Here is a 19,026-nt window from a genome sequence, read left to right as displayed (position 1 = left end):
GAGCCCGTGTCCTCCTCTACCGCCATCAGCAGTGCACAGTACCTGCGTCCAGCTCCCCCCAGCAAGGCCTGAGCCCGGGTGCCATGCCTCTGGGCCTCACCATGGCCGCTTTGTCCCACTAAGCGTGGAAAGCTGGGCGTAGGCTCCATGCAGGTTTTGCCCCTGCGTGGAGACTCACTTTATTCTCTCTACAGGGTCCCTACAGGGGCAGGGCAGTGAGAAGTACCCCAAGTCCCACCCAGCCTCGGAATGGGGGCGCTGCCACCCCTCTCGTGAGCACAAGCATGAGGGGGGAGATGCGTGGCAGAGGGGGCAAAAGACCTGTTGGTGAGCCATCCAGACAGCTGCATTCCCACGGGCCCTTCAACTGAACTGGAAACACTCCAGAGCACGCCACTTAGAGCTCCAAGTCCCAAGCTTCCTCACCTCTGCTGTCCCCAGGGCCCTGGAGCCCCCACTTCTGTGGACCACTCGCTTCCTTCTCTGACTATCAAGGTGCTCAGGGCCCGGGCTGCCACTTTGGAGCCTCCTATTCTGAGCATGTTTCAGTGAGGAGGGCCCTACAGGCTGGAGCAGGAGCTGGCGGAGGGGGTGGGCTGCTCGCCCCACAGGGACAAAGTCATTAGGCTTGGCTGTGACTGAGAAGGGACCTGCTCCCCACCCCGCCTTCTCTCCAGCAGGTCTCGAGATATCTCGCAGAAAGGTGTTCAGGCACCTGGAGGAGGGTGGTGCAAGGGCCCCCATGCTGTCTGTGCTGCTGGTGCCTATGGGCCCAACTACCCACACAGTTCCTCTGCTGGGGAGACCTCCTCCAGTGCGGGGTCCCTGGAAAAACACCAAAAATGGGGGGTGGGCTGAGCGTCCGAGGCGGGGTGCGGGGAGAAGGGTGCGGGGGGAAGCTGCCCTGATACTGCAGGGAGGGCTCGATGCTGGGGCAGGTGACTTGGGTGTGGGCAGGAGTCCATGAGGAGGCAGATGGGACCTCAGGGAACAGGCCAAGAGCCAGAAAAGGATCCTGGGATGTGAGTGTGGCTGTCGGCCCTGAACCAGCTGGGCTGATGCTAGAGCCCAGGCAGAGCATGGTCAGGGAGTGATGACCAGGGCCGGGGAGCTCTAGGCCACCCTGAAAGCTGCCCACACACTGTGGACGTGAACAAGGCTGGTCTAGAGGCCCGTTACGCCTGGGAGGAGAGGCCTAGAGGGCACAAGCCCAGCAAAAGCAACCCAGGTGAGAGGTTCTTGCGTTAAAGGAACACATACTTCTTGACTGTGGAGTCCTATACCAAGGTCATCTCCAGAACAACCGAGTCCCATAGCAACCATTGCCATGAGCCCCCAGGATCTAAACCAGCAGCTCCCTGACCTCACATTAGCTAAAAATACCCACCTTATAGCACCCTAACCAATCACCTAATGCCACTCTTTCAGCAGGACCTTTGTTTTGAGGTTGTAAACACTGGCTACTAGCCCACGAAAGGTCTCAGCTCACTGTCTCCCATCCTAATAAACTCCATTCTCCTCTCATTCTGCCTCTTGCCCGAAAATTTTTTTCCAACCCATGCCCAGGCCACAGCATTGATGTCATTTTTCATAAAATCACAGTAAAAACCACCCAAGTTCCCCCCACGTGCTCGATCTCAGACATTCAACAACCATCTCCTGGATGCTGCCATCTCCCATGATGAGATTGAGGTCCACAAGGGCAGGGATGCCTGGGCCCCTCCAGGCACAGGTGAGGGGTGGGGTGGGGGGCACGGGGAGTGACGCTAGAATATGGGCAGGAAGAAAAAAAATGCTGAAATGAGGAACCCCTGGTACTTTCAGCTTTAACAGCAGTCCACAGTATAAAGAGCTGCTGTACATAAAACAATCTCTTAAAAATTCCACTTCCCATCAATCCCGACCTCTTCTGTGATCCTGATCACTGGTGACCAGCAGGCCTGTAGCTGTGACAGTCCTCACTGAAACGAGACCACAGTCCTTGCTTCCCTTCACCTCCGGATCTTAGAACAACACAGACAGCAGACAGTGGCTTCCCAAGCAGGAATCTCCGTTTCCAGTGAATTTTTTCCAAAGGGGTGACTGTTAGACTGGGGGGCCAGTCTCACCATCAGCTCAGGCTGTCCTAGCTGAGGTCCTCCTGACCCCCCTCAACATGGCTCAGAGGAAGGAGCTGGGGAGAAACCTGGCTTCACTCTGCTCTGCACTGTCTGCATGGCGGGCAGCGCCCTAAACACCAGCAGTGCCCGGAGTCAAGGCCCACCAGCACTGCTGTGGTCTAGGGGCTGCCCCGTGCAGCAGGGACTTTGCCTCTGCCCCTGGCCTGCTGGGTGGTAATGGCCGTGCAATGCCCACGTGCCACCAGTGCGAATAGACTCACCTTGGTGTCCTCCTCATTTCCCTCTGCATGGATAATGTAGGGGGAGCCGTCCTTCTGTGGGTTTTCTGACACAATGCGCACCTCGACGCCAGGCAGCGGGGTCCCCACAGAGCCTGCAAGGGGCGGGAAGGCACAAGTAACAGAGGTGGTCAGTAGGATTCTGGAGAGTGCCCGCATGCGGAGGTGCTGGGAGCTGCCTGACGTCATGTGGGCACACTGGGGTGGGGTGGGGGGAGACCCGTGGACCGTCTCGTGCACAGACAGGAGGATCCCACCTAGGGTCAGGTGCATACCGAGGGGCAAAGCACCAGCAGCCAAGAGCAGAGCCTTAGGTAGAACCACAGAGCAGCAGCTGGGGCTCCAAATGCCCCAGAAGGTCTTCAGGTCACCTTGGTGGTCGCCCAGCACCCAGAGCTGGATGCAGGGTACGTCTGCCTCACTGAGCACCTGTCTGGGTAGTCAGGGCCTAAGTGACTGTAATTTGTCTCTGGTGAGGGGCAAGAGTGGAATAGGTGTGGGGCGGGGGCAGTGGGCATCCTCACAGCAGGAGTGATGCAGCTAGCATCCTGGCTCACTTATTAGATCCCTGTAGTTTGCTCAGTGCATTCCTCCACATAGTTACAATCAACTTTTGAACTTGCAAAAGCGAGGGCAGGTGGTGGCCACGACGACACTGTAATGAACAACTGAGGTGGGACAGAGCCTCCAGGGCCAGAGGCCTGGTGTCTGAGCCTTCATTTCAAGGTTTCAGGCCCTTTATTTTAACATTTGTCACAGGATAAAAACCCACTTCATGGCAAATAGATGGGGAATCAGTGGAAACAGTGTCAGACTATTTTTCTGGGCTCCAAAATCATTGCAGATGGTAACTGCAGTCATGAAATTAAAAGATGCTTACTCCTTGGAAGGAAAGTTATGACCAACCTAGACAGCATATTGAAAAGCAGAGACATTACTTTGTCAACAAAGGTCCATCTAGTCAAGGCTATGGTTTTTCCAGTGGTCATGTATGGAGTCATGACCATGTATGGAGTCATGTGAGAGTTGGACTATAAAGAAAGCTGAGCGCAGGACAATTGATGCTTTTGAACTGTGGTGTTGGAGAAGACTCTTGAGACTCCCGTGGACTGCAAGGAGATCCAACCAGTCCATCCTAAAGGAGATCAGTCCTGGGTGTTCATTGGAAGGACTGATGTTGAAGATGAAACTCCAATACTTTGGCCACCTGATGCCAAGACCTGATCCTGGGAAAGATTGAAGGCGGGAGGAGAAGGGGACGATAGAGGATGAGGTTGGATGGCATTACTGACTCAGTGGACACGGGTTTGGGTGGACTCCAGGAGTTGGTGATGGACAGGGAGGCCTGGCGTGCTGCAGTCCATGGGGTCGCAAATAGTCGGACACGATTGAGTGAGTGAACTGAACTGAAAAACCCCCAGGAAACCCAGTAGGCAAAGTCCACGAGCTGCTCAGTATTCTGGGATCCACACTCTTGGGAGAGTCTGTGACCGGGTCTCAGTTTGCTAGATGGTGACGTCTTGTTCATTTCCGCCTGTCTTTTAAGGTTTTAGGGGCCTCCTCCTCTTTTGCTCCCAAAGGTTTTAAAACGGAAGCAAAATCTATATATGATGCAGTTATTTAGTATAAGGCATAGAACTAGTGGCACTTAGCACATTCACGACGTTGTGCAAGCAGCACCCCTATCTAGTTCCAGAACTTTCTGTCAGCCCAGAAAGAAAGCTGTCCCACATGATGTTGATGCAGCCCCTCCCACATGCCATGAACATGACCGGCCTGCCCACAGCGTGTGATGCAGCCCCTTCCCTTTCGTGTGACAAAGCCCTCCCACGCTGCACGGACGTGGCCCCGCCCACAGTGCGTGATACAACCCCTCTCATCCTATGGGACGTGACTCCTCCCACACTGTTTGCACACGGCCCCACCCACAACATGGAACGTGACCTCTCCCGCACTGCCTGACACAGCCCCGCCCACAGAGAGGGGCATGACCCCTCCCACAGAGCGGGGATGCGGCCCCTCCCACAACATGGAGGCGTAGCCCTGTTCTTTGCCTTGTGACGTAGCCCCTCCCACACTGCATGGTCGTGTCCACCAAGGAGCATGCTGGCTGTGGTCAGGGTCACGTCATCCTTCTGTTTCCCTTTAAAATGGGTGTTAGCTGTGTCCGGGTAACTTTGCCTTATGTCCCCTCCTGGCTTCTGGGGCTGGAGGCCGTGCTGCACTGGGTCCTGGGGTGCCTGTTTGGCTGGGCCCAGTAAGTGCTGGCAGCCTCCCGTCAGTGCGTGTCCAGGTCACCCCCGGGGCCTCACCCTAGGAGGGCGCTGGCGTAGGTCCCTCTGTCCCTGGTCTTTGCCTCTACCCCAAGCGTGCCCCACACCTTCCTGCAGACGCCCGAGTGGCCCTGTGCTGCTGAATCCTATCCTGGCCCTGGTCCCAGCTCCCAGCCTGAACTTGCTCTTGGTCTTGACCGGAGATTCCCTGCCCACCTCTTGGCCCCTCTCTTACCCCAGACCCGGCTGTCTTTGGTGGCAACAGAGCATGAACACCTGCTCAAGCCTCAGGGTCCTCATCTGTCGGGGGTAAGATCAACTCTGCTTCGGGACTGTTCTGTGCACAGTTCACACCCACCTTGTGACCTAGCAGTTGCATTCTGAGGCATCTGCCCATAAGATGTAAGGACATGTTCACACAGCAGCCTGCACACAAACCTTCACAACAGCCTGACTAGTAACTGTCCAAGACTGGACATAATCCAGTATCCATCAGTGGTGGACAGGTTAGCAAAAGGCAGCCCATGAACACCATAGATGATGCTTGGCACAGGATGTGTCTCAGACTCGTCCTACCACGTGAGAGAAGACAGACCCCAAAGGCAGGTCCAGAGGCTGAGTCTGTGTGACGGTCCAGGAGATGCACAGCTACAGGGAGTGCAACCAGGGACCTGCTCGCTGGCCAGGGGGGAGGTGCTGACCACAAAGTGGGGAGGCTCTTGAGGTGACTCAGAGTCGTCTACCTGACAGTGATGGTGGACATACTGAGAACTCACAGACCACCCCCCAAGAAGGGTGCCTTTTACTGTCCATATAAGACAAGTGAATGGACAGACAGAAGTAAAGGCACAGAATCACCTTAGATTTATTTCTGAGACTCCTCCTGTGTTTTGGACAAATTGGAGGAGACAGGCCAAGAGGGCTGGAAAAGAGCCCAGAACAGAACAGGCTCACGTCTCAGGCTTCGGACTCTGCCCTAAGGTTCCCTCTCAGGGATCCGAGATCTGAAGGCTGTTTGTGTGGAATGCCCTAGAGAAGGAGGGACAGGAAGACCAAAGGGCAGGAGGCCTCCCAGAGCAGCAGGCCATCCAGAGGCATGCAGGTCACCAAGCACAGGTGGGGGCCCTTCCTCCCTTGCCCCCCACACCCACCATCTCCTCTGTTGCCATTGCCCTTGTGTGGCTCAGGGAACCTGGATGGGAGGCTCTGGGCCACAGGTGACCTGGTCTGGAGGATGCAGCACTCAGCCGGGGGTGCTCTACCAAGCACATGGCTTCCGGGTCACGTGGAATCCAGGGTCACCTGGGAAGGCTCCCCTAACCCAGCAGGGCAGCATCGCCTGTAGACTGGTCCACCCAAGGACCCAGAGCAGAGGGAGGACACAGATGGCGGGTGCTGCTCATACCTGGCAGGCGAGCGGCGGTCAGGGGGTTGGACAGGGCCATGCCAATCTCCGTCATCCCGTACCTCTCCAGCAGAGTGTGGCCGGTGATGCCCTTCCATTTCTCCAGCACTGGCAGGGGCAGCGCAGCAGAGCCCGAGACCATCAACCTGCCCAGCACAACCACAGGCATCTCAGTCTCTCAGGAGCATACGGCTGCTTCAGCACAGTGCATGCCATCCTTGTCCTGGGGGCCCCAAAGCAGTGCCTCGTGGGAGGGTGGCACCCTCACAGAGGGCACCAGTTCCACCAAGCATCTTACAGAAGAGGAGCAGAGACCGGTTAAACGGGAGCAGAAGGCCCAGATCAGATATTCATCTCGGGCAGTCGGGAACTCTCTCCAGGAAACCCTTCCTGAGCTCCTCGTAAGAACCAGGAATCAGATACACAGAGGGTGTGAAGTTCACGGCTGTCCGGGCTCTCGGTGCACATGTCATCAGACCTGTAAAGACCTGCCAAACTAGTCACTTCCGTACCTGCACCCCCAGGTGAACCGAGCAACTACAAACGGAGAGGAGCCGTGGTCTGCAGACTCGTGGCAACATGGAGACCAAACGCGCCACAGATGGGGCCGAAGAGCTAGCATGTCTGTTAGGAAGGGTATCTGCGAGGGGGGGGGGGGGCGGCGGTTGGGAGGCTGCTGAGAGCCTGCAGATGTGGGCTCAGATAGGACATTCTCACCCTCATCCTTCAGGCTCCACTGGAAGACGGGTGGGCAGACAGAGATAGATGGACAGAGGGACCCAGAGACAGAACAAAGACACGGATGCAGAACCCAGGCAGCTGTGCTGGGAATACAGGTGTGTTGAGAGAGACGTAGAGACACATTTTAAAGTACAAAGAACACAGTGCTTCCTAAAACTTAGTAGAACTGACTCACTAAAAGTGAGTTACATTTATTGATCTTTAGGACTTTCCAGATGGGAAGGTGGACTATATTCACTGACCTGATTTTTTCTTCACAAACTGCACGCATGAAATCCTGGACATGAGGCTGGGTAAAATGCTTTTCATAATAATCCATCAACTTGCTGTAGATGGTAGGCACTGCCATAAATACATTAATCCGGGGAGCTTCAGAACTTAAGAACTTCTCCCAAACCTAAGAAGAGAAAAGGACGCAGACAGCAAAAAGACTAGAAGACACACCTGCACAGACAGGTGTGTGGGCCTTCAGTTCCAGGAATAGTGCTCTTAACAGAGGACCCCCTTTTCTCAAGTGCCAGAGGGTCTCACTTTCACAGGGTGACAGAAGCTCCTGGCCCTTGTGGAGTCACTGTGCAGGGGACCCTGGCGTCTGGTCTGAGGTGGAAGAGGATTGGGGGGGGGGGGCGGCGTTTGGCAGGGGATGGGTCCTGGCTCAGGGACTGGCCTCAGATCTACCATCAGGCGAGAGGTGGCACCTCAGACTTTTCCAGCCATGCAGACGAGTGTGGACGCAGCTGGGCAAGGGGCCATGCAGGCTGGAGTGTAGCACAGACCATGCACGATGGGGGCAGAGGGTGGTACTGTTGTATCCGAAGAAGTCACGTCAATTTTGTATTTTACTCTCTTTGACAGATGTTTCTTGTTTTAATATAGAGATGCTTCCAGTTTTTCAGCTCACACTGGCAAAGTGCTCGCGTGTGCTCATCCTCATTCCCATGGAGCCACTGTGCCAGCACCCGGTCAGGGTGGGGCAGGGGTTCAGCACACCCCACACAGATAGCCGCTCCCACAGGCAGCCCCTAGCCCGGCTCCTAATCAGACGCTAGTAGCTAGCTCCTCACCCGAGCTACTCCACAGGAAAGGCGTGCCTCTGTAGGGAGAGAACTGTATCGTTCTTTTACAGACAACCTCGTCCCTTTATAAAGCCTGTATGAAAAGAAGAAAAGTCAACAGGAGCAGACCCTCAGAATACACATGTTGAAATTATGGCAAGGAGTAGAAATTATTAAATAGGTTAAGAAATTTGGAGAAGAGGAATGAATTGGGGGATGATCAAGGATTTCATCAGAGAAGTAGAAATACAAAAGAACCATTATAAGCTGGAAAGTACATTATGTGAAACTAGGAATTCACTGCAAACACTAACAGACTAGACGCAGCAGAGAAAAGACAGAAGTCAGGCACAAGTCAATGGAAACGATCCAAACAGAAATACATACAGGAGAGAAGAGGAAAAAGAAGAGTGTCACCACATGTAGGACGAGATGACACAGCATGACACGTCAGGAGAGACAGTGTGCTCGGTCAGTAGAGATGCATCCACATCCACGGATGGGAAGACCCAGTGTTGCTAAGACAGCAGTTCTCCCCAAACCCCAGCGCACTCTGATTTGCAGAAATCAACAGGCTGACCCTACAATTTACAGAGAAAGGTAGAGGACTCGGAGGAGTCAAAACAAATGTGGAATCGAGGGAGGAAAGTGAAGAATGCCCCCAAACTGACTCCAGAGCGCTACATTCAACAGCATGTGACGCTGGTTTAAGGTCAGATACACAGACCATTGGAGCAGACGAGATTCCAGAAACAATCGATACGATGACGGCCAACTGATCTGTGACAGGGGCACCAGATCACTCCAGCAGGACAATCTTTCCGACCAACAGTGCAGAGACAACTGAATATCCACATCCAAAAAGAGGAATTCTAGACCCATTTCTCACCATACCTAAGAATTAACCCAAAGTGGGTCAGAGACCTAAACGTATCAGCTAAAACCATAAAACTTCAAGGAAAAAACGTAGGAGAAAATCTTCATGACTTTTGGTTAGGCGAAGATTTCTTAGGTATGGCAGCAAAAACATGATCTAAGAAATGAAAAAAATGGATAAAATGGATTTCATCAAAAAAATTAAAAGCATGTGTGCTGCAAAAGATGTCATTAAGAAAATGAGAAGACAAGCCAAAATGGGAGAAAATACCTGCAAAACCACCTATGTGATGAGGAACCAGCATCCAGAATAAACAAACTTAAGAAGTCAAACAACCTGACTTTAAAATGGGCAAAACATCTGAATAGACAGTTCACCAAAGAAACACAGATGCCAATAAGACCATGAAAAAAATGCTCACTATCCTCGGTCATCAGGGAAATGCAAACTTAAACCACAGTGAGATAACGAATGCTGGTGAGAATGGGGGGAGCTGGAGTCCTCACGCACTGTTGGTGAGAACGTGAACACTACCGCCACTCTGGGAAACAGTTTGGCATCACATCTCTAGAAGTAGAAGGGACAGCGAGACACACTAGACGACACCACGGGGACGTACTCCACCAGACCAGACGCTGGGTGGGCCCGATACAATCACATGGTTCTTATGGGAGGGAGGCAGTGGGAGGTCTGACCACAGAAGGGACGGCGGCCACGAGGACACAGAAGCAGAGGCTAGCGTGATGCAGGTACCTCCACGATCTGGGAGAAGCAGGAGCAGATCCTGCTGGGGCCTCTAGACAGAATCAGGCCCGAGACACCTGGACCCCAGCTCTGTGAGACCCTTCTGGACTTGGACTTCCAGAACTGACAGAATAACTTGTGCTGCCTGAAGCTCTGACTCGGGATCCCTGGCTCCAGCAGCAACAGGAAACTCCCCGTTGGGTGCCTGCACCCCCCCAGGAGGTGCTGGGCCCATAGCAGCCGGCAACACTGAGAGCTCATCCCCAACTTACCAACTGAGCACTGAACTCGGGCAGCATCACACAGGTGGCCCCTACCCAGAGTGGGCACAGCAGCTTGTTGACCACGCCATGGACGTGGTGCAGCGGGAGGACGTGGAGGATCACGTCGTCCTTTGTCCAGGCCCACTTGTGGACCAGCCCCGTCACCTGCAGGACGACAGCACAGCCTCAGGGCAGGAGGGCTGGCCTCCCTAGCCAAGGTGGGGAGAGGGAGATCCACTGGCCCGCCCTTGGCACATCCCGGGGAGCTGATAACGAAATGACCTGGCGTCTGACCTGGGGCTGTCTGTCCAGCCACCAACCCTTCTGTTGGAGAGCAGGGCTGCATGCAGTCAGGGGTTTCAGCCAGTTTAAAAGGACCTTAGATTTGGAGTCCTAAGACCTCTGCAGACTCTGGGCAGCTCTCCCCCAAGGCGGTCAGAGAATCTACAAGTGCTTCCTGTAGATTCAAGCCCAGGCTTGAATCCAGCTGCCAGTCTGACCCTGCTGATTCCAGCACCTCTTTCTCCCCAGTTCCACCAAAAACTCCTAAGTCACTGCCGAGCCCATCCTCGTGCATGCTGCGGTGACTGCGACCCCCCCAGAAATACTGGCCCAGAGATGGCCTCTTCTGGGAGACAGGGACAGTCTGTAATCTCGCTTGGCCTGCAGCCAGCCCAACTCGGTTCACGCTGACTTACGGACTGAATTAGCCAGATCTCTGGCCTCCCTCTGGTGGATCTGAGCTTCTATTTCCCACTCCTGCTGTACACGCATATACTTTTTGGAAGCAAGAAGAGTATAAACTACAGATGAATAAAGCAGCTGCGGAGCTTTACAAAGACGGTAACTAAGTATGCAGATTTGTAATACCTGAGCCGTGGCACGCACCTCCTGCTCTCTTGCTTCCCAAAGAAGCCGCGCTTCAAGGTGCTGAGGGCACCATCCTGGTACTCACTGGCAGCTGGTTTCTTTGAAAACCTTCCCCCATGTACAGTGGCCCATCTTGTGCTGGAGGAGCCTGGGGGGCCCATAACCCTGGCACCTTGGCACAGCGCCCCTACATGGCCAGTGGGGCTGGTGGTCCCACGGCCCTGGCCCTACATCTCTGGGTGCTTCCAGCAGGGTGGGGGTGATGGTGAGAGCTGTCACGGGCCTGTGAAGAGAAGGCCACCAGGAAGGCACTTGTCTGGGCATGGCTGTTGCAGGGACTGACTGCAGGGACCCAGCTCACCCCTCTTGAAGGTGGTGGCCCAGTCACTCACCACGGCCCTGATGTTGTCGTGGGTACTCAGGACGCCCTTGGGCCTCCCTGTGGTCCCACTGGTGTAGATGATCATGGCGCCCCGGTCTCTCCAGTCCCGCTCCGGCACCAGGCCCTCTTCAGGGTCCTCGGCCACCCCATGGTAGACTGTGGGCGGGAGAGGCAGGAGCGGAACTCCGAGCTTCTGGGCCACTGGGCTTAGGAGCTCCACGTGCTCCGGGCTGGCAAGGACCACGGAGCTGCGCGAGTCCTGGATGAAGTACTCCAGCTGGGCCCGGGGGTGCTTCTTGTAGAGGGGGACGGCCACGCCGCCGCTCATCCACGTGGCCCACTGCGCCACCACGAAGGAGACATCGTTGGAGCACAGGAGAGAGACCCGCTCCTCCTGGAGGTCCCCATCAGCACGAGCGCGGAGCTGGCAGATCTCCCGGGACAGGTGGAGGCTGCGCGAATAGAGGTCCTTGTACGTGTGGTGGCCGTGCTGGTCGACGAGGGCGAGCCTGTCCCTGAAGGCTGGGGCGCGGCTGAAGACCGGGGCACTGCAGTCCGAGCATGCTGCCGGGGCCGTGTGCAGGAGGCCACTCGCTCTACATGTCCAGGGGGCCAGCCGGCGGGAAGCCATGGCCCAGGCCAGGCGCCGGAGGGCCATCCCCACGTGTGGCGATGGCATCGCGGCAGCAGACGCCAGCTGGCAGTACCTGGGAGGGAAAAGAGGGCACTGAGGTCACAGCCTGCCCTGGCCTGACTCCCATGGTGGCCAGGAGAGGCGGCCTCACCTCCAGTCGGGGGTCGTCCCAAGACAGGAAACACTAACGCCCTCTCAATGCATGCCTTTGGAAATTAAATGGCTTTTAATTTAATCTCATTATGTTAAGGATTTTAAAAACATACAAGATTCTAAAACAATGAACTAAACTAGGTAAGTCAAGGAGAAACAGAGCTACTTACGTCCTTCCACGACATGAACATGGAGACTGAGGATGCACAGGAGGGCTGACTGTGAGGTTACTTGGATTTCTAGCTGTGTGGGGTTGGTGCCTTAACCCGTACCCCAGCCCCCAAACTATGCTCCCTCGCCCTCAGCAGGGGCCTGGAGGCTCCAGCGAGCCGGATACAGACACAGGGCTCACTTCTGCTCCGGACACTCACCCCGCTGAGGTCACCCAGGAACTTGTCTAAAGCAGAGCAGACCCTCAAAGGCAGCACACTCAACAGTCTGTGCATCTGTTCTCTAAGCTAGAACAGAACTCCCTCCTTCTCCCCCACAACCTGATGACAAAACAACGACCAACACAGCCAGGAGGAGAACCGTGACCCGCCACACGCACCTGGAATTCTTCAGACTGCTTCAGAGGACAAAGCCTGGGGGAGGGCTAGCCCGACTCTGTGCCCTGCCCTAGGACCCCACCCACCCTGGGTGGTCAGGGAACTGGGCACACCCTCTCCACACCTCCCCACAACTGGAGCAGTCAGGAACCCGCCTGCCACCCAGTACCACTGAAGATGGTTCCCTCCCAGCAATAGGGCGGCCTGCAAGGTCCACAGACCACTGCCTGCCCTGTCTCAAGGCCCACCTCTTCCACCTCGATGCTCTTGGCCAGAGCAGCATCCCTGACCAGGAGATGATGGGGAGACCAGCTTTCTGAGTTGTTCCCAAAGGATTTTAAAAAATATTTAATTGGCTGTAGTGGGTGTTAGTTGTAGCATGTAGGATCTAATTCCCTGATCAGGGGTTGAACCCAGGCCTCCTACACTGGGAGCGGAGTCTTAGCCACAGGACCACGAGGGAAGTTCTCTTAGAGGATTTTTAACAAGTGTTATTTGACAGCAATACTACACTTTATATATCATGATGTGTTTTCATCTTCAACTGCCTTGTTCAAGAAATACGGCAACCTTTGGTAACCCTATCTCACCCATGAGAAAATTCCAAGTCGGCCTGTTCCTAAATCAGAGCCCAGAGCCAGCCACAGCCTTTCACCCCCAGCCATCGTTCCCCATCAGCCACCATGCCAGACCCCACGTCCTCCTCGTCCATGAGAGCACAATGAAATGGCCTGATCCTGGCTGCACTGTCGGGGGAAGCATCTCTCTGTGTTTGAGGGACAGAGGACAGGTGCAGGGACCCCAGAGGGCTCTTCTGAATGTCAGAGGCTAAAATGAGCAGGTGGCCCCTCACCCACGGCTCGGTGGCTTGCCCCCCACCCCAGCCCCCACACCCTGCCCTGGATTCAGGCATCCCGTTCCTGACAAGCCTCACTTTCTCTGTCACTAACGTGCTCCAGGAGAAAGAGAATGTGTTGTGTTTGGTATACGTACCAAACAGTTTTGCCCTCTGTTTTTCATTTAAAACAAGATTACACACAGCACTTTATAATTACCTAACAAAACAAACACAGCCCCCAGCAGTAAAGGCCTGTCCTGAGCCCCTCCCTGTGCAGCCTGCCGGCCACCTGCTCCCCGCAGCAGGGGCTCCTGACACAAGGTCTGCCAGCCTCCAGGCCCAGCAGGCAGAAGCCTGGAACGGGGGAGACGCCTGCCCAGTCGGCAGCTGCTCCGGAAGGCTCCAGGCCTCCGTCACCATGGCCCCTCCAGGGCACGTGGCCCACGCCCCTTTCAGAGGCAGCGACCAAAAGCCGGAGTGTCTTATGGCTTACCCTCTATGCAGGGTTCAGAGGTGGGCTCATAGCTGTTCACACCTCTGGGTTTTTGTTACCATAAAGAAACATGACAAGTTCTAAGAAAACAGCTCGGCTGGACCAGAGAAAACAAGAAATGTGACGAACATGTGGGATGTGACAGATTCAGAGAGAAAGTGAGCCACTGAAAAGCAAAGCAGGGGTTCAGTGCTTCCCCTTCTCACTTCTAGCAAATCCTTCTCTATTTGCTTTAAGGGCAGAGAAACGAAAACAAAGGGAAACCGTAAACAGAAAACGTACCGCCTGTTTCTGGGTTATGGCCCGAGGCCTGACTTTTGCTGGTGACAATGCAAGAGAGATATTCAGGGATGCCTACTGAAGCGGCAGCATTTTCTGGGGTGCAGAGGAGCAGACGGACGGCCAGGAGTGGCTGCTGCTCCCACCCATCTACCTACCAGGCCCCACAGGGCGGCACAGGCAGTGTCACACTGCTGCCAGCGAGACCACTGGAGCAGCCTTCCTCTACCACCACAAGGGGCCGAGGGGCGAGCCATCTGCCTGCTTCTTCTGGGGAATCGGGCTGCACCACCCCAGCGACAAGCTGGGCTTCTAGGACTTGACCTGGAAAAAAGAGGGCTGAACCCCACTTTCCCTGCCCACCCCCCCACCCCAGCCAGGGCAGGAGGGCTAGCTGACCTCTGACTGCACATGGGGCAGGCGGAAACGGATGCAGTGAGCCAGCAGCCAGAGCACTGCCTCCAAGGAAGACAGAGAGGTGAAGCCACCTGCCCAGGGCCAGAGAGGTGCAGAAAAAGCAGCTCCCAGACCCAGGCCCGGCTGCCCGCAGGCCCTGACCACTCTGCGACACCGTGAGTGGTGAGAAAGGCCTTGGGCGAGGAAGGTCAAGACCACGCTGTGAGCTGCCCCAAGAGATACCGCACATTAACTGGCCGGCGCCCCCAGCCTAGTGAGGCCTGGGGCCTCGGCTCAGCCATCCCAGTGGACATTCAATAGTCCCTTCAAGATGAAGCACAAAAATAGGAAATGCAAGCCCTCTGTTCCTACGGCTGTTTTTCAAATGCGTCCTAAGGAAATAATCAGCGATGTATGTGAAGGTTCACCATAGGTCTTCACTGCAGCATTATTTCTGATACTGAAAAACTAGGGCTGACCTGGGTGATCCGGAAGATCTGAGGGGAGCAGGGCACACACGTGTGTGTGGGGCTGGGCCACAGCCTGACCACACAGGCCCCCTCAGTGAGGCCCAGGGGAGGGACATCCCACCCAGGGACGGGAAGGTGAGCCTCCAGGTGGCAGGTGGCTTTTGTTTTCTTCTTCGTGATTCTCCACTCTCTGCAGTTTTTATGCAATGAGCATGTATGACTTTTGTGATCAGATTTTAAAAGTCTACCTGTTGTTCAGTCTCTCAGTTGTGTCCAACTCTTTGTGACCCCATGAACTGCAACACTCCAGGCTTCTCTGTCCTGCACCATCTCCTGGAGCTTGCTCAACCTCATGTCCATCAAGTTGGTGATGCCATACAGCCATCTTGTCCTCTGTCATCCCCTTCTCCTCCTGCCTTCAATCTTTCCCAGCATCAGGGGCTTCAGCTCTTCGCACCAGGTGGCCAAAGTATTGGAGCTTCAGTCCTTCCCGTGAATATTCAGGACTGATTTCCCTGAGGATAGACTGGTTGGATCTCCTTGCTGTCCAAGGGACTCTCAAGAGTCTTCTCCAATGCCACAGTTCAAAAGCATCAATTCTTCAGCGCTCAGCCTTCTTTATGGTCCAACTCTCACATTCATACGTGACTACTGGAAAAACCATAGCTTTGACTGTACACACCTTTGGTGGCAAAGTACTGTCTCTGCTTTTTAATACACTGTCTAGGTTGGTCATAGCTTTTCTTCCAAGGAGCAAGCATCTTTTAATTTCATGGCTGCAGTGATTTTGGAGCCCAAGAAAATAAAAATTTAGTAAATGATGCTTATATTTTAAAATGGAGCTATTTCAACCCCAGCACATTTTGATACATAAAAGAAACAGGAAAATATTAAAATTATGTGTTCTGGATGGTGTATCTACAGGGTGTTTGTAATTGTCAATAACTCTTTAATTTCTCAAAATGACAGAACCAAATAAAAATGAGACACGGCCTTCTCTTAATTAAGGCTAGCAGTTCACGGAAGTCTCACATGGAGAATGAAGAAGTCAGTTATCAAGTCAGTTGGAAGGCCTGCTACACTGGCGCTCAGAGCACCGCCAGGCAGTATCCAGCAGCAGTGACCTGACCCCAGTGTCCCAGGGCTCGGAGGTGGCGAGATCAGCTGGCTCCGTGTGGAGATGGGTGTTCTGTGGCACAGTGGGGCAGGTGGCTGGAGCTGGGGAGACAGGGAGCCTGTCACATCAGCCTGCAGGGAAGAAAGCTGGGGGACATTTAGCTGTGCTCACCCAGGGGTGTTTGTGAAGCAGAGGCTGAGAAGGACCCCTCCTACTCACCCTTGAGCCTCACAACAACAGTGACTTTTACTGTAAATACGGCCCAAGTGGCCTCCAGAGAGGCTGCACTAACTTATTCTCCGGCCAAATGTGTGGGGACAGGGATCACCCCTTCAGAACAGCTTCATGTGCTCCTGAAGCCACTCATCTTCCAGTCGTTCAATAGAGCTAAAACCTCCAAGGTCATAGTGGTGGTTTAGTTGCTAAGCCGTGCCCGACTCTTGCGACCCCATGGACTATATAGCAAGCCAGGCTCTTCCATCCATGGTCACAGACATGTCCAAGGTCATGGGGAGCAGCAAAAAGCACCAGGTCAGGCCAGAGGACTGTGTCCTGAGCAGGTCCAGGTCCAGACAGAGCAGCTGCCTCAGGAAGAGCCCTAACCACAGGTGCGCTTGGTCATGGGCTGCCCTTACCCACTGTGGTACAGGCTGGAGTGATGCTGCCGTGCAACATGGCCAGGAATACTCCGTCTCAGTCAACGACATCACGAGACCACCATCACGGTGTGCAACAGAAAAGGATCCCAGCCAACAGCACGGAAACCTGAACTGTGGTGAGCCAGACACCTGCTCCTGGGAAGGCCACCCTGTGTTCAGATTCTGCCAGGCGGCTGGAGCCCAGCAGAGACGCGGCAGAGGCCACCCGGTGCTCTAACCATCAGAGAGTGCTCGGGTGAGAGCACTGAGGTGCACGGCCCTCTCAGGACACAAGCCCGACACCTGGAAGATGATAACATCTGTCGTGTCCTAACCAGGGTGCTGGTTGACAGCACAGATTTTAGTCAAAACAGACCCAGACTGAAACATTCACTGGTTCTTCTGAGTTTTCCTCACCTGTCTGAGCCTTCAGTTCCTGTGAGAACCCACAGAGGGGGGAGGCTAGTGGACCAGCCATGCTCAGCACCTTGCTCACCACCGAGCCGTGTGACAAAAATTACTCGATAAGAATGATACTTGCATTCAAATGAAGGCGGCTGGTTTCGAAATGAGTAAAATGGCACCTGATGGGTCAGCACCACCTTCCCCCCCATCCTCCTTCCTGCTGTCTTGAGGCCTGGGTGGAGGTGTGGGGCAGGAGAGGGGACCACACTCTCCCTTTGGGGTGGAACACTTGTTTCAGCACGCCACCTGCGGTTTGGGAGCTGTTTTCAAAGTTACATTTTTAAGTAACAGACATTCACACCGTATTAAAAAAAAAAGGAAGAAAACAAATGCTTAAACCTATATCCATATTTGGACATAAAATACCATTTTAAAGATGCCAGCTGGAGTGAAGAAGCTTATGACCCCTAGCCCGTGATTTAATTTGTCTGCTTTGAAGAGTGGATCTTCCGCATGCTGCCCAGCCCCAGCAGGGGCTGAGGAAAGGTCGCTAGACTTGCTGGTCTGTCACGTTTCACATCGGAACCGCCAGGGGCCCTCGGAAGCCCATTGTGGACCTGTGTGCTCCTGGGCTCAGCACCGGTGGCCCCTACCCCTAAATGTCCCTGCCTAGGCCTCCAGACAAACATCGTCCCTCCCCGGGCTGGAAACCTAGACTTCCCAACACGTGATTCCTCTTCCCACCTCTGCGTTGTCATCCTTCCCCTTTTCGGTAAACTCCTAATCATCCTTCAGAGTACCCCTCACTACCACCTCCTCTTTAGTGTAAATGACTGTATGGGGATGCTTCGAGGAGGATTCCAGCGGCCAACGAGGAAGGAAATGGATCTACTTCCGTCACAACAGAGCAAATTCCCCTCCAACCCTGGCTGAACTTGAAGTCGACTCCCTCCCACACCCTAGGGCCTGGACGTCGCCTCAGAGCCGAGAAGGCCAGGCAGGGTCCCCACGTGACGCGGCCCTTGCGTGGGAGGGGGAGCGGTGGGACGGGACGGGACGCGGTGGGCGGGGTGAGAGGGGTGAAGGGTGAGGGGTGAGGGGGCGGGCTCTACCTCCGTAGGCCGGGATCGCGCACCTCCTCCTAGCCGGGTCAAAACCGGAACAGGAACCGCGGTACTCGCGCACCGCGCGTCCCGCACCCAAGCGCATTCCCCCGGTGCGACGGGGCACGGCGGCGAGGGTTCCGGGCGCGAACGTTCCCCTCAGGGGGTCGGCGCCCACTCCCGGACTCAAAGCGGGCTGGGAATCAGGCGCCGCAGGTGTGCTAACTCCCTGTGGGGCGGAGCTGGGCACGAAGTCCACTTGACCGAAACGTGAGACTTCTCCTAAGTAACAAATCAATAAACACGCACTCTGTGGGGCTGCAGACACACGGTTAGAGCCAGCGTGATTCCCGCCCTCCTCCCCGGGCCCCGCGGCGCGGGTCGGGCCGATCCAGGGCTGGCCGCTGCACCCTCGGGGTCGTGAATCCCCGGGGGGCTGAAGACAGGAGCCTGAGGGAAGAGAGGCTGGGAATCTCCCAGGAGCAGCAGAACGACTGCGATGGAGAGGAAAAATGACAAGATCCCCGGGCCTCCGAGCGGTCCAGTAAGAAAAGTGTAATAGTTTCAGGAAGGGACCGCAGACAAGACAAGGGAGGAGTCACCGACGAAATTCAAGAAAATCAGCAGAACCTCCTGGTGGGAGTGAGTGGCAGTAGACCCACAGCCTTTGGGCGAACAACGGGGCTGTTTCCGAGCCTGGGGGTGGGGACGATCCTAACCGCCCACTTGACCTGACAGCCACGTGGACGTGGCCCCACCTGAACTTGGCATCTTCCTTGCTATGACCTGAATGTCTGTGCCTGAACAAATTCGTGTGTTGAAGCTCGGACCCCTCAATGTGATGGTGTCAGGAAGGGGGCCCTTCAGGGACGTGATTAGGTCATTAGGGCAGGGGTTCCATGAATGGATTCCTAGAAAAGAGACCCCCACAGGGCTCCCTCACC

General features: G+C 55.0%; 1 protein-coding gene across 7 annotated transcripts in view; it reads right to left on the bottom strand.

Annotated features, from left to right (window-relative positions):
• ACSF3 (acyl-CoA synthetase family member 3) overlaps positions 1 to 18,144 on the bottom strand; it is a 43,705-nt gene extending 25,561 nt beyond the window's left edge. For all 7 annotated transcript variants that reach the window (XR_006055905.2, XM_027977749.2, XM_042230781.1 and 4 more), the window contains exons 1-6: positions 18,092 to 18,144; positions 11,019 to 11,715; positions 9,766 to 9,921; positions 7,060 to 7,214; positions 6,077 to 6,222; positions 2,381 to 2,493 (exon numbers count right to left, since the gene is read on the bottom strand). Coding sequence is in view for 6 of the 7 variants with exons in the window: in XM_027977749.2 (XP_027833550.2) it covers positions 2,381 to 2,493; positions 6,077 to 6,222; positions 7,060 to 7,214; positions 9,766 to 9,921; positions 11,019 to 11,687 (1,239 nt within the window). In the remaining variant the exon portion in view is untranslated. The remainder of the gene's footprint in view (positions 1 to 2,380; positions 2,494 to 6,076; positions 6,223 to 7,059; positions 7,215 to 9,765; positions 9,922 to 11,018; positions 11,716 to 18,091) is intronic.
• Between the last annotated feature and the right edge of the window lie 882 nt (positions 18,145 to 19,026).

This window comes from Ovis aries, chromosome 14, assembly GCF_016772045.2.
Source record: "Ovis aries strain OAR_USU_Benz2616 breed Rambouillet chromosome 14, ARS-UI_Ramb_v3.0, whole genome shotgun sequence".
Classification (NCBI taxonomy): domain Eukaryota; kingdom Metazoa; phylum Chordata; class Mammalia; order Artiodactyla; family Bovidae; genus Ovis; species Ovis aries.
The sequence above is the reverse complement of the archived record's forward strand: the minus strand, read 5'-3'. Positions and strand labels throughout refer to the sequence as shown.